General features: G+C 42.1%; 1 protein-coding gene across 2 annotated transcripts in view; it reads left to right on the top strand.

The window, feature by feature from the left end:
- Nucleotides 1-15,512, top strand: part of l(2)10685 (5-methylcytosine rRNA methyltransferase l(2)10685) — an 88,920-nt gene that overhangs the window by 47,212 nt on the left and 26,196 nt on the right. Inside the window, exon 3 of one of the 2 annotated variants that reach the window (XM_068375435.1) lies at nucleotides 7,244-7,405. The exons of the other annotated variant lie outside the window; for it this stretch is intronic. Within the exon in view, the coding sequence (XP_068231536.1) occupies nucleotides 7,244-7,405 (162 nt within the window). The remainder of the gene's footprint in view (nucleotides 1-7,243; nucleotides 7,406-15,512) is intronic. 2 annotated transcript variants of the gene reach the window in all.

Genomic DNA, 15,512 nt, shown 5'->3' with positions numbered 1-15,512 from the left:
GGTCATGATCCTAGGAAAGTTGCCTTTTCCTTTAATTTCTTCCAGTACTTTATGTGTCTTTTGGGGGTTTACAAGCCTATACTGGATGGAAATCTTCAAGAGATTAAACACTCTCTTGTGGGAGCTGGTAGTGGGATTAAACCAGCTTCTTAGTGTTGTGTATGGACTCTTATGGACTGTATAAAACGGGACTATTACTCTGTACATATTGCGGGTTACATGTTTCTTCTAATTTGCATTGTGTTATAAACTAGGGTAGTAGGTTGACCGGGGCACCAGCCACCCGTTGAGATACTACCACTAGAGACTGGCCAGACAGTATTACATTGATCCTTCACTCTAGTTACGGTTAATTTTCCCTTTGCCTACACATACATCAAATAGTGCGACCTATTCTTTACATATTCTTCTCTGTCCTCATACACCTGAAAACACTGAGGTTACCAAATATTTCTTCTTCTCTCAAGGGGTTAACTATTGCACTATAATTTTTCAGTGGCCACTTTCCTCTTGGTAAGAGTAGAAGAGACTCTTCAGCTATGGTAAGCAGCTCTTGTAGGAGAAGGACACTCCAAAATCAAACTATTGTTCTCTAGCCTTGGATAGTGCTATAGCCTTTGTCCCATGGTCTTTCACTCTCTTGGGGTAGAGTTCTCTAGCTTAAGAGTACACTCGGGCACACTATTCTATGTTATTTTTCTTCCTCTTGTTTTGTTAAAGTTTTTATAGTACTGTATATAGGAAATATACATCTTAATGTTACTGTACTGTTAAAATATATTTTATCTTTGTTTCCTTTTCTCACTGGGCTATTTTCCCTGTTGGAATCACTGGGCTTGTATATATATATATATATATATATACTGTATATTATATATATATATATATATATATATATATATATATATATATATATATATATATATATATACATTGGAACCTCTACACACGAACGTATCTACATCCGAATTTTCCAACATCCGAAGTAAAATTCGAGCAAATTTTTTACTCTACACCCGAATTTTATTTCGACACACGATGTAAACATTACGCCATTGAGCATCGAGTGCTCAGTTCTCTATTCTTGTGTGTATCGTGTGGTTGTCCTCTGTTTGGTCTGTTATTAACAGTGCTTATTTTCTTCCTTTTCTCACATTTCATTTTTGATTTTACCTATAATCATGGTGCCTAAGAAGCTAAGTTTCAGTACAGGAAGAAGGCAATTCTTTCATTAGAAATGAAGCAAGAAATTATAGAAAAAAATGAGAGCAGTGTGCATGTGAGTGATACTGTATGGCTAAACAATATGGCCGGAATAGGCCTATGATCTCGAGGATCATCAAGCTGAAGGCAGCCATTAAAGCAAATAACCATCGAAGGGGATCACCATTATTACAAAACATCTTAGCAATAGCCTGGAAGAGATAGAACGCCTTTTGTTGATAGGGATAAAGGACAAAGAGATTGTTGGCAACGATCATTTGTGAGAAGGGCCAGCATGATGAACAGAAAGAAAGAAAAAAGTGAAGCAAAGAAAACCATGATAGCATTAACAAGCTCTTTTAAATAAGGCTTCTCTCTTTTTCTGTTTCTCTCTAAACATAGCATTAACATGTTCTTTAGATAAAATATCTCTCTCTCTCTCTCTCTCTCTCTCTCTCTCTCTCTCTCTCTCTCTCTCTCTCTCTCTCTCTCTCTCTCTCTCTCTCGTTCTTCTTCGCTGTTATAGTGTTAGATACGTCTATTATTTTTTTTCCCAGAGAGAGAGAGAGAGAGAGAGAGAGAGAGAGAGAGAGAGAGAGAGAGAGAGAGAGTAAACAAAAATGTGTTTAGAGTACATTTGATTTTTGATAGTCAACGAGTTAAAAAAACAATTAAATGTAACTAAGAAAGTAATAACAGCTAATCTGAATTCCTTTATTAACTAAAACAAATATTGATACAAACACACTCGTGTGCGTATGCACAAACACACACACAGGTGCAAAAATTGCTACGCAGTAAGAGAGACGGTGGGGGGGAGGTAGAGATGGTGACTGCGATAACATACCGTAACTCGTCACTGAAAGTGATGAAAATAAAAAATCAAAAGAAAAAAAATGTAAATAATATGAAATATAAAAATAAAAAAAAAATAAATAAGCTTAGTTAGATTAAAACTTCCGTAGTGTAAGTTACAGTATGTTATCGCAGTCACCATCTCTACCTCCTCGCCGATCGTGTCTCCTCGAGCGTGTGTGTGTGTTTGCGCATACGCACACGAGCGTGTTTGTATCTATATTTGTTTTAGTTAATAAAGGAATTCAGATTTGCTGATATTGTTTTTTTAGTTACATTTAACTGTCTTTCATTTCGTTAACGCTGTTAAAAATCATATGTACACAACACATTTTTGTTTAATCTCTCATTTTTGTTTAATCTCTCTCTCTCTCTCTCTCTCTCTCTCTCTCTCTCTCTCTCTCTCTCTCTCTCTCTCTCTCTCAGAAAAAATTAATAGACGTCTCTAACACTAACAGTGAAGAAGAACAAGAGAGAGAGAGAGAGAGAGAGAGAGAGAGAGAGAGAGAGAGAGAGAGAGAGAGAGAGAGAGTATTTATTTAAAGAACATGTTAACACCATGTCTACCTTCTCGCTGATCGTCCGTCTCATCCTGGCGTAGCAAATCCTACACCTGCGTTGGCCTGTCTCTAAGGTAAAGTGGCAATAAAACACATTTTTTATTTATTATTACTTTATAATTATCTTTTTTACATGCTTCTTTCATATTATGCAGTTATGTTATTGTTATGTGTAATTATGTGTAGCCATTTATTAAAGATTTATTATGGGTTTTTAGGCTGAGGAACGAATTAAATGAATTACCATGTATTTTTATGGGAAAATTCGTTTCTACATCCGAACATTTTCTACATCCGAAAATGGTTGTGGAACGAATTAAATTCGTATGTAGAGGTACCACTGTATATATATATATATATATATATATATATATATATATATATATATATATATATATATATATATATATATTTGGGCTCAGGCCATGTCATCCTGATGGAAGTTCCTTTGTTAGTAGCTTCCTAGGTATAGTTGACTACAGTGATATATCCCAGAGAATTTACCAAATGTATCCAGAATTCTAACTCATGGAGTGAATATCCCTTAAAAATTTTAAAAGGGATATCGCGTAATATCAGAGGACGTATTCTTGACACGTCGCATAGCTATCTACATCCCTAATAGCGTTTTCGCTTCAAGGGGAAAAGTGGCAAGAATTATAGGAGAGTCGGTAAAAAGGCAACGCTCCTACTACCATACTGTAAATAGTGCGCCAATCCGCCACCGCGCGGCGCCACCTAATCATTCTTTCTCTCGTAGCTTTGCTGACCGGTGTTTATCCCGTATTATCTCTCGCTATTTTGGAGTTATTTAGTCGCTATGATGTCTTCACCAGCCTCATCTGCTTCTGGAAAGTTAAGTAATATCTGTGAATTGTGTAAATGTAAGCTCTTGCCAGTTTTACTCTTTGATTGAGATCATAATTAACGTGACAAGAGCTGTTGCCAGCCGGATGGCGTCATGGACGTGGTCGTTCTTTCTTGTACATTCAGTTAACCAGAACGACTTTCCCGGCGTTATTTGCTTTAATAACTTTAGCTCTTTAGAAATTTAGCTAGGGATTTTTATATTATGTCATTGTTGTCGTGGATTTGGCTATTTTTGGTCGAGCCTCACGAGTGCTAGGCTTCCTAGCCTAGGCACCTACACACTTCATGTATGATATAACCTTCCTGGTAAAGTTTTATTGAAGCTCAGGCAATATTTTATACAATTAAGATATTACTGCATAAAATTTTCCTCTTCCAAGATAGTATACGAGAGAGTCTCGGTGAATGATTCTCACTGCTCCTAGGCTACTAGCCTAGGGGCTTTAGTATACTTTCATGCAAGTCCCCAATTGCTCTTGTATTGTCTTTTAAGGGGAGACTGACACCTCCTATACCTTTCAAGTTGATACTAATCTCCTGGTGAGATTTAAGCGCAATTCCCCTTCCCTCTGATTAGCGTAGGCTATCCTCGGTTAGCTCGCCTTGAACTGAGTTCTGGCAAATCTTTACTGGGGTGTTCCGTTTCTTTCTCTTAACCACTGAGTTGGTTTTTGAGCTTAGAACGGGACGTCAGAGTAGATGTGTTAGGCAACCGACTGTCTTGGTGAAATGATTTCCCAAATCAGCTTAGGCTAGACCTCCCTAGACTATACCTTGGAGGTTTTATATGACAATTCCTCCTCCCATGGCCCAGCAGACAGTCCTGTGCTGGTAGATTTTAGGCCGAAGAAATGATTTCTTCCACTGCCTAAGATCTCTGGTACGAGATTCTGTTCTCTTGTGAGACTGCGTCCTGTGTGCCGCCTTCTCACTTAACTAACCCAACCTGGGGAATTGAATTCCCCAACTTTGAGGTTACCTTTATATGAGATCAGAATCGATCAGGTTAGGTAGTGCCTTCGGGTATTACCTCACCTATAGGACCCTTGCCCCTCCCCCGCTGTCCCTTTTGTGTTGGCTGAGCCATCACACACCCTGGCCGTCATTCTACATTCGATCCTATGGGTAGTCTGAAGAATTGGCCTGAGGTTCCCTGTCTGTTGCCGGCTGAGTCGGCTGCCGGCAGGAACCCTCATCTTCCTTAGAGTGTTCTTCAGTCCTCCCTTGGACTGCCTTCCATATCCTATATGGATGGTATATGGTTGGATGGAAGTCCGAATATAATTCCCCCTTCTATTTGAACCCTTATTCCGGATGTAGGCCGGCAAGGCTGAGCCTTTGCCTTCCTCCATCTTCTCTTTTTCTCTGCCTTTCCTTATCCTGGGCCGGCCGCCGGCAGCTAGTAGCTGCCAGCGGCCATGTTGGTCGTCTGTCTGCCGGCAGTTAGCTCTGCCGCCATTTGCCGTGGGTGTCGCTGATCGACGACCCAACGGCAGTAGGCATACTATGACCGGCCACCGGCAACTAGGTTGTCTGCCGGCGGCCAGCCACCCAAAGTCTAGACATTCGCCGCCGGCTGCCGCCGGGTCCTACTTGATAGAGGGATCCTTCGGCTGCCGGCGACCTGCCGCCCATTATTCTGAAGACAGTACCTGCCTTCAATAGCCCAGAACATGCCGGCATATGCCGGCAGGCCCGGCAGGACTGGCGGCATGCCGCCGGCAGTCAGTGCTGTAGCCCATACAATTTTTTCCAACCTACAAGGTGCTTCATGGGCAGCGTATTGTGAGACTAACACATCTAAGAGAGCGATTCTCTCTACCATTTAGTGGTTAACAACCATTACTAAAATCCCCAATATTGAACCTAGAAGATAGTGTTAAGAAGACACTTTATATCAATAGATATTATCTTCCCTTAAATTCATTAAGAATTTAGTGTTCAATATTGAAGGAGGTCATAGCAATGGGCTGTACAAAAAACACATGTAGGTGTCTTTCCTATTTTCTAGCTTACTCTATCCTAAGCTAAATCATATTCAAAATATGTATGTTGAAATCTGAGAATTTCACTGAATACTTACATGCTAAAAACCCGTTTCTTATTTATTATTTCTTAATTATTCTATTTTTCATGTCTATTATCTAATTTAGTGTGCATTATTGTCATGTGTAATTATGTGTAGTAATTTATTAAGGAATTATCATAGGTTTTTGGGTTCAACCACGGATTAATCCTATTTCAATGTATTCTTATATATATATAATTACTGCTGACATTTCAGGTATTATTCCATTTTCAAAGCTAAAATAACATAAAACATATAAGAAAACACTCGTTAAAAAACACAGTTCATTATAAGAACAAAAAATAAACATTTAAATGAAAGTTATGTAAACAGATCAATGTTAAAATCAAAGAGAAAATAAATGAAGTTAACTATTATCAAACCATTCAGAGGTGGCCGCTGAGAAGAGCTCTTTGCCCAAAAGTATTGTGTCCGATTGTAAATTCTTAGTTCATTTTCCCTCGAAGCAAGCACTCTTTAGAGACAACTCAAAATCCTTTGAAAACAACATTAAAGGCAGATTAAGAGGATAACAGTTATTTAGGAACAAGTATACTATTTTCTCTCATTCTTTCTTTACAACTATACTTGCTGGAACAAGATCACCTAAATGACATCATCATATCATCTTAACAATATCTTGATTATTGTATTTTCCATCTGGCACACACACCGCCTAGCAAGGCGTGTGTATGTATGTATGTATGTGTATATATATATATATATATATATATATATATATATATATATATATATATATATATATATATATCTATATATATATCATACATACATACATACATACATACATACATACACCTTGCTAGGCGGTGGTTTGCTAACGGTTATATAAGCGGATTAATAACTTTAATTAGAATTTTGGGTGTGGAGGAAATGGCCCGCTAAATCTTGATTAAGTCACTGGAAGCAGGGTGATGGATTGGGTTTAAGGCAATAGACAAATTGTTTCTTCGGCTTCTCCTGATGCCTGGTGGTTAATCTTACTGGAATTAGTATGTGCTGGCAGGGGTCACTTTAGTTAGATATGCACTGCACATCACAAGGAACTGGCTATCCTTTGATGAATTTAGCCAATGAATCCTCTATGGATTTAGTGAGTCTATAGAAAATAAAGATAACAGAATGTCCCCTAGTCCCGGGCGTAGCAGGGTGCTAAGAATCTCCTGGTTTATAAACACTAAAGAAAAATTTAAAATTGGTAATCGGAATGTTAGAACAATGAATCAGATTGGTAAGTTAGAGCAAGTGGATAATGAATTTATGAAATACAGTATTGTTTGGAAAATACACACTTTAAGGGGATTGGTAAAGAAATCTTAGACCAAGGCAATATCTATATCTAGTCAGGAATAACAGATGGAGTTGGAAGAGAAGGGGTGGGTATGATGTTGACACCAAGAACAAAAAAGTCGTTAATGGAATGGAGAGCTTTAAATAGTAGATTGTTACTTGCAAAGTGTAAATCAAAGCAGTGCAACATAGAGAGAGAGAGAGAGAGAGAGAGAGAGAGAGAGAGAGAGAGAGAGAGAGAGAGAGAGAGAGAGAGAGAGAATATATTTGGAATGTATATTAATTTATTTATTTATTAAGCCTACAAAGAAGGCTTTGTATAAAAAAAACAAAGTGAATATGTTTTATTTTTGTTATCTGTTATTATCTTTTACAGGATTTAGGTGCTATGGATATTAGGCCAAGGTACAATGTAGGAGTTGAACAGCTGAAGTTAAGAATTCAGAATTTAAAGAATAAGACATTGCCTGATTGTGAAAGTGAAAGTCAGACCATCGAAAATAATCTTCCAGAAGCTGTTCGGCCTTCCTTGATAGAGGTAAGATATATTTCTTGCTGTGCAAATAGTAACCTTCGTCCATTACGTTGGGAAAAAATATGAAAGCTGGAGAATATGGTAGTTCAAATTTTATAATGAGGTGTAGGTAATTGGCTAGTGGTTACTGGCGGGAGGCTTGCCTCCCCCCTCCCTGTTGGCTCACTGGGTGTCACTTTGATAGCAGCTGTCAGTGGAGACAATTTCTTCCACTGGCTGGAGATTTTGGCAGATTTTCAAGCTTATTCCAGCATTTCACTTCAGTACTCTTGGACTTTGTTCCCAGTATGTCGCTATAGCGTCTTGGGATATTGTCCTTGAATTTGAGACATGCATACAACTTGATTGGTTGGCCAAAGGTGAAATCAGGATCCTCACCCTTGCAGCCTTTGAGTTAGGCTTCCCTGAATTTGAAGGAACAAGCTTCTTCCCTGAGGAATTCTGTTTCCTTCTTTGTTTACACACACAAGCAATAGGCACATGAAGCAGAGAGCGCCCCTTGGAGTAATCCTGGCGATGATGGGAGCCGCCACATCTGCTACCGCTGCCGACATCTTGGCGTTGGGGTAGAGGAGGGTGCACATCTCCTCCGCCAGAATATATGGCTGCTTAGCCTTTACATTACGGCCAAAGCCATCGACCCAGGTCTCGAGGGTTGTAAGGGAAGTGCTCTTGATGGCTTGAGTGGTCTGAAAGAGACATTCCCGTTTAGAACGTAAACCATAAAAGGAATTTTGGTAAAGTAAAAACTTTAATACTTGAATTCCGTTATGTACAATAATTATTTCCTACAATAAAAGGATCTGACAAAGGGAAAATTTCATACCAAATTTGTAATATGTACAACAAATATTTCCAACATTTCCAATTTAGTCAATAATTATCATTAGAGGAAAGGATATAGTACATACCGAGTCACTCGTAAGGTCAGACACCAGAGCGTAACAAATCTCACATCCATCCAGATGCCAGATCAAAAGATCGGCCACTTGGACTGCACACCCGGCAGGAGAACGACAGACCTCATGCCCGCACGATTGCTGCAACACAGCAGTGCAAGCTGTCTCCTGACAGCGTACCACCTGTAAGATAATTTGATATATGAGTATCGAATTAACTTGCGCCGGAAAACCTGGCGATATATATATGAAAATAAAATCCGCTGCATAGATCTCAACGGGAATGCATGCTGACTTAAGAACTAAACAATAATAATATGCAATGGTACTCTATATATGTTTTCTTTCCTCCGTCACTTAATGTCATTCAATAAATTGTAATCATAAAAATCCGGAACACTCGGAAACGATGGTTGGATTAACCGTGAACCAGTCCGCCTATGAAAACAAACACGTCTGGCTATCACTGGTGCTAGAAAGGAATGAGGGAAGAAGCGTGGGTAGTGGTAGGGATGGGGTGGGTAGTCGTAGTAGCGGGCAGTAGTTGGATGTAGAACAGCACCTCGTAGTATCGGGGGATATTGAGGAAGGAGAGGACTAATTGGTAAGGGACCTCTGGTAGCGATTCTAACACGCCCCAGTTACTATACCGACACTCTATAAGAGTGAGCGAGCTGGGTTTATTCCTGGCATTCCATGCAACTTTTTTCTCTGGTATATCTAGCAGTATTTGTACCTTAGAAATGGTGCTATAAGGAGCATTTCGTGGAGCGACACAGGTCAAGCCCAGTAAAGATCCATTTAGTCTCTGCCAAAGACAGATAAAAAACGGATCTATTTTTGGGTGAGATAGCCATGTCGTCCTGATGGAAGGTTCCTATAAGTAGCTTCCTAAGGGATATTTGACTACAGTGATATTCCCAGAGAATTTACCTTTAGGTCTCCAGAATTCTAACTCCTGGCGCGAATATCCTTAAAATTTCTCCTAAGGATATCGCATAAATCAGGGGACATATATCTTGATACGACACATGGCAATCTTTACCCCGAATAGCGTTTTCGCGTCGAGGGGGAATGTTGCAAAATTTGAAGGGGAGCTGATATCAAGGTTACCCTTCCTCCCTTACTACTACGAGTATCTAGATGGCGCTGTACGTCAACCCCACGCACTATTCCTTGTAGCGTTGAGCATGGTGCTACAGATATAGTAGTTTTGGGAGGGATCCTGCCAAGGCTTTTTCTATAGAAAAGGAGGGCGGGTCCATCAGGACGACATGGCTATGGCACCCAAAAATAGATTTTTACCCTCCTTATCACCCGTTTGCTCAAAAGTTCTCGGGTGTATTCTTCCAGGACGGGGGTGGAGTGTTGGAAGAATTGAGGAAATGATGGTGGAGCTGTCCTCCAGCTCCATCCTAGTCCGTTCTTGATTAGGCTGTGGGCCCAAGGATCGAAGGTCCAGCAATCCTGAAATTGTTGGAGTCTTCGTCGTACCGGAAGCATCTCATTGCTTCGACTGTCCGTAGGGCTTGCCTCCTTGACCGCATCCTCCCTTACCCCCTCTTCCTCTTGGAGGGTATCTAGAGGAGCCCCTTTTCGACCCTCTACCTTTAGGACGAAAGGTAGTGGTCTGCCTCTCATACGCAGGATTAAATGCTGGTGACTAGGCAACCAGCTGCTGAGGCACCATCTGGTAAGTTGGTTGGGGTAGTGCCACCATCTTGGGCACCGCGGTCATGGGAACTGCGGGAAGTTGTTGCTGCTGTTGTCTGACAGGGCGAGAGGGCAACCTGGGTCTTTTCGTCTTCCTTTTAGGTTGGGGACCCTCATCCGGGGAAGACTTCCTCTTCGCCGACATACCCCTCTTCTGGAGAAGATTTCTATTCTCCGTGGTGGCCTTGTCTACTACTTCTTCGACCACCTCGCTCGGGAAGAGGTCTTTTCCCCAGTTATTGGAGGCTATCAGCTTCCTGGGTTCGTGTTTTACTGCACCCGAAGCAAACACGAACTCCCTACATGCGCGTCTGGCTCTAATGAAGCCATATAGGTCCTTGACCAGAGTAGCCAAATGTGATTTGGCCATAACCATATTCATGTCTGGGGTTCTGCTATTGCTTGCCGTTGCCTCCAAAAAAATCTGGAGGGACAGGGATGCGGCAAGTCTTTCCTTTGTCTCTTGCTCCCTACGCAAGAGAAAGTCAGACAGCTTAGGGAGGTTTTCGCTGAACTGGTGCCCAGCAATATCTGCCTCCAACTTCCCAACTGAGAAGGTAAGGTGGATTTCCTTCCAGTCCTTATCCTCCGTAGGCAGGGCTAGGGATAAGGGTCTACACTCCTCGAGTGTAGGGCAAGGTTTGCCTGCCTCTATTGCCTTCATAACTGCCTTAAAACCTTTTGCAGTAAAGGGAAAAGCTAGGTTGGCTGGAGCGAGAAAGGTGGGGTGTTTCTTGCTAAGGGCTGACACTTTCGAGTTAGTGAAGCCCTTGTCTTTCAGGCTACTTGACAATAGAGCCTGAGCTTTTTCATGGTCAAGAACTATGACCTCCTTTAGTTCTGTCTCCTCTTTGGACGTAGGTTCCGCCTTCAAGCGGACGAAGCAGTCTGGGTAAGACTTGAAGCTGGGCCAGAAGTCGACTTCCTCTATAAGGGCAGCCCCCAGCTTTTCTGATATGAATATCTTACTGTTGGTAATAGGCATGCATTCTGCATGCCTCCAAGGGTTCACATCAGAGCAAGGTGGAAGATCTTTCACGTTGAGTCTTCTCTGAGACCCACGGGACGCGGCGAGATGGTCTCTTCAGTTCAGTGTCCCTTTCTTCGTTCTGCTTACGAAGATTCTCCATCATGGCCATGAGACTGACCAATGCCTTATTCATGTCATCTGATGGAGGAGCAGAAGACATAGAGGGTAATGGTTCTGGGGCCGGAACCGATGAAACGGACTCTCGACGTCTTCTTCCTCATCTTCAGGAGCCAGGGTACACTCCTCTTCTAGACCTTCCGCTAGAAGGTCTTTCTCAGTGTCCTCAGACAGCTCCGACATCCTCTCATCTAGGTGGATGTCCTTCATCGCGTCGGAGACGTCCGTATCTACGGAAATCAGGACGCAAGGAATCTCAGGTCGAGGCTGCGGTATGACAGTTTCCACACCCGCCTTAGGGAACAGCAAGGCGCGCATCCGTTCACTCGGAAGGTAAGGTCCCGTGGCATTCTTTTGAAAGCCACGAACCCATCTGCGCAGTTGACTTCGTGCTGTCTTGGGGTCATCAAAAGCCTCGGTAACCAAGGCCTTGCAAACATTGCAGTCCTTGGGGTCCCAGTACTTCAGAGGTCCCTTGGAGATGGAGCAGAGAGAATGAGCCTTGCACTCTTCATATGGCCACAGAAGTCCTTGCTCCTCACGTTGCATAAGATTCTAAGGCACTTGGGATGGTCCTCCTGTAAAGAGAGGAAAAATAAATGAGTATGTAGTAGTTCATCTCACCTGACAAACTACAAAAAATATTAATATTTTTGCATATATTTTTGCATATAACTTAGGGTAGACAAGCTAGAAAGGAATTAGAAAAGACACATACTTGTGTTTCCTGTTCAGCCAATTGTTGCGACCTCCCCCATAATTAAAACCTAGAGTTTTCCTATTCAGGAAACCCAGTGAAAGAACTTTAACCTGTAAGGATAGATAAGTGTAACTTAACACTGACTTTCCAAAGGTTTTAATAATGTGGGTAAATAGTAACTGATCATCTATCAGTATGTTGAAAGAAATCTTTTCTTTCCATATATAATTGGTCTCAACAATAGACTGTGCAAGGATACACAGGGTATGTTGGAAAATAACTACTGTATAATTTATACTATAGTTTTATGTCTGTAGTATGATCTATACTGCAAATATACTGGCTACTGTATAATCATATACTGTAGTTTTAGCCGGCTAGGCTAGCACCTGGCGGCACCGCCGGCTGGGGTAGTGGCCGGCGGCATCGACCCGGCCAACATCTGCCGGCTAGGTTAGTAGCCGGCGGCACTGGCCGATAGAGAGAAGAGAAAGTAAGGAGTGAAGGGTACCTTATTAAATGTGTATTAACAATAAATAAGGATGTAAGTACTCAATCTTACTGCCTTCCTCCAGAATGAGGGTTCAAATGGAAGGGGGAGAATGTATCATTCAAGCTTCCATCCAAACACAAACCATTGCCGGTCACTGCCGGTTACTGGTATGTGGACGGCAGTCCAAGAGAGGACTGAAAAACACTCTACAGTATAAGGGTCTCCCACCGGCAGTCGGCACAGCTTTTCCCGGAGCCTTGCGTCCATAAGGTAAGGCTGAGCGACTAAATAGCTGCTATGTAGGAGCCCCGGCTGGCCCCACAACCCGCCGGCAAGCGGTGAGATTGTAGGACGACGGCCAAAGGGTTGCGATGGCTAGGCCAGCACTAAAGGACAGAGGGGGTAGGGAAAAGGGTCCTGTATGAAGTGTGGGAGGAGCCAGTAGGGTTGCCGGTCCTACCACACCCCGAAGAAACTCTGTTGCAATATCGGTGCCGTCCTAGGCGGCAGAAGAGTATCTATTCTTCAACCTAGGGTCTGCCAATATAGTTTAGGGGACGGCGGCAGTCTTGCCGCCCCCTCTCAACATAGGAGAAACAGTTTCAGTGCCGGCGCCATCCTAGGCGGCAGAAGAATATCTCTTCTTCAGCCTAGGGTCTGCGAGCACAGGACTAGTCTTCTAGACCGCAGGGAGAAGGTGGCGGCATCATACAACCACTTCAAGTGCAGCCTAGGGAGGTCTAGCCTCCTATGCCGGCGGCTTAGTCCTGCAGGGGAATGACTATTCACCCTGCCGGCTGGCCGCCGGCAAAAGACTATATACTCTGAGGTTCTGACCGAAACCCAAAGCCTGCTATCTGCCAGCCAAGGGAAGAGACAGAAAACACTAGCCCAGTCAAGCCTGAGTGTGTACTCGATGGCAAGACTAAGATAGAGTTGTAGCCTAAGGCTACAATGTCATGCAATCTCTATGGCAGTACAAGTTGGCTCCAAAAACTGCATGCTCATCCTTGATATTGTAGTGGTTTGCAGACTGCTCAGTGTCCAAATGCCGACCCCAATCCAACTTTTCACGACACCAAAAGCAATATGGTGAAATGCCCAGAGATCTGGGCAAAAACTAAGCAAACAGTTAAGAATGAACTGGGCACTCAAGTTTATACTGGGTAAGGGGACCCAGCTAGAATCTTAGAACTTCCCTTTTAATTTTTCTTGTCTTGAGTTCGCCAAATAAACAGGTTGTATGACCATTGGTTTAATCCTGGGGAAAATCAACAATATACATGATAAATAGCTTGAATCTTGGGTAAGATTTTAGAAAGGAAGCAAATAACACATTTAAATGAAGATTGGTGTCTGAGGAGAAAACAGATTATGCATGGAAAAGAAATGCTTACTAATGTTTACAAAAATAAGAAATATTTATTTGATAAAGAAAAAAATAGATACAACAATGAGAAAATACAGGTCTTCAAATATTGAATGAACTTGACCAGCAATAAATAGACTAAAAATGAAAGAGAAAAATCATTTGACAAAAAAAAACTAACTGCCCACACATTGGGCACACTCCCTTACCAATACCATTACCCAATCTCCTCAGTACACACCCAATAAATAGAGGGGTAATAATCACATGTCAAATTAAAAAAAAAAAAGCTAATATAAAAGAATAAAAGGACATATCCCTTGCTGCCAACTTCCAAGGGTAGAATCAGGCATTCTAGTGTAACCTTATAACTATCTGCCATTAGTACTTAGCTTCACAGTACTTTCCTTCATTGTTCTGTATATACACGTCATAAAGTACATAAAGCTTCTATTCCTTTTATTACAGATCCCTTTTACTAAAAAAATGCACGTCCTGAGATATTAATACTTTTATTTATTCTGGATCAGTCCCTTCTCTGCTTTTATATAAAAGCCTTCTTCAGTTTCTCCATGAAGTACTCAGTCTTTAGGATATTCCATATCCATGAACAACAGTTTTTTAAATATTAAACTTAGCCGGTGAATATATAAATAGCTGACGTCTCCGACGGCCCGACAGATTCCAAAAAACTCGCGAGCGATCGCCATGAAGGTTGCGGGTGTGCCCACCAGCGCCGACTATCGGCCAGATACCGCATATACTTCTCAACCACTCCAGTTCTTCTCTGTCGGTGTCACCGACAACATTGGTTCCGCTCGCTCTAGACCTCGAGTTTTCTACCGAATTGGTGAAGTACTTTGTTTTGGGTTTTATTGGCTTTCGCTGTGTTGGTGTGTTCCTTCAATAAAACTCTTGAAACCTTTTTTGCTTTTAGTTTTTTGTTGATGAACTTGGCTTTCCTTTGGATTTTCTCTGGTTTTTCCTAATGGCTGACCCTTCTCCTGTATATCGCAAATGTGCGAAAGATTGTAACAAACGTCTTCCGAAAGCCTCTATCGACCCTCATACTGTTTGTGCTAATTACCGGGGTAAATCCTGCCAATTAGGAGATCGGTGTGAGGAGTGCGTGGTTTTATTGGAATTCGAGTGGTTAGAGTATGAAAAGTATACTCGTAAGCTCGAAAGAGATAGGGTGAGGAGAAGCTCATCTAGATCTTTAGAATTTTCCTCCTCCCATGCCCCTGAACCTAATCCTTCCCCTGTAGTGGTAGTTTCTGAACCCCCTATTAGCACTCATGAACCTTCAATCCGCGATATGTTTTTAGCTATTCAAGCATTAGGTGAGAAGGTTGAAACCTTAGCCTCGGACAGGAACCAGCTTATGTCCGATGTTAAGTTGTTAAAAGAGTCAAAGTGGTAAAGTAGAAAATCAAAGTGGTAAAGTGGAAAGTGCGCAAAATGTGTTTAGTGTTGCGACCGAGGGTTCGTCTGTTCGTGCTTGTCGCTCCCCTAGTCCGAGACCTCTTTCAGGCTCCCCTGCACCAGGGAGAAGGAATGTCGTAGGACTTAAGGGAGCGAGAGGTGTAAACCGACGTACAGACGTTCCTTCTATGGTATCAGACGTTTCTCATCAAGAACGTCCTTACCATAAGACGGGGGAGACTAAGTTCTCCTCGTCTTCCGACGACTTGCCGCATAAGAAACCTTGGCGTAAGGTTTCTAGACCCTTAAAGCGCAAGTCAGTCCCTTCAGGACAGGTCCAGCGTCCTGGCTATAGCCATTGGGG

Source organism: Palaemon carinicauda, chromosome 6 (assembly GCF_036898095.1).
Source record: "Palaemon carinicauda isolate YSFRI2023 chromosome 6, ASM3689809v2, whole genome shotgun sequence".
Classification (NCBI taxonomy): domain Eukaryota; kingdom Metazoa; phylum Arthropoda; class Malacostraca; order Decapoda; family Palaemonidae; genus Palaemon; species Palaemon carinicauda.
The sequence above is the reverse complement of the archived record's forward strand: the minus strand, read 5'-3'. Positions and strand labels throughout refer to the sequence as shown.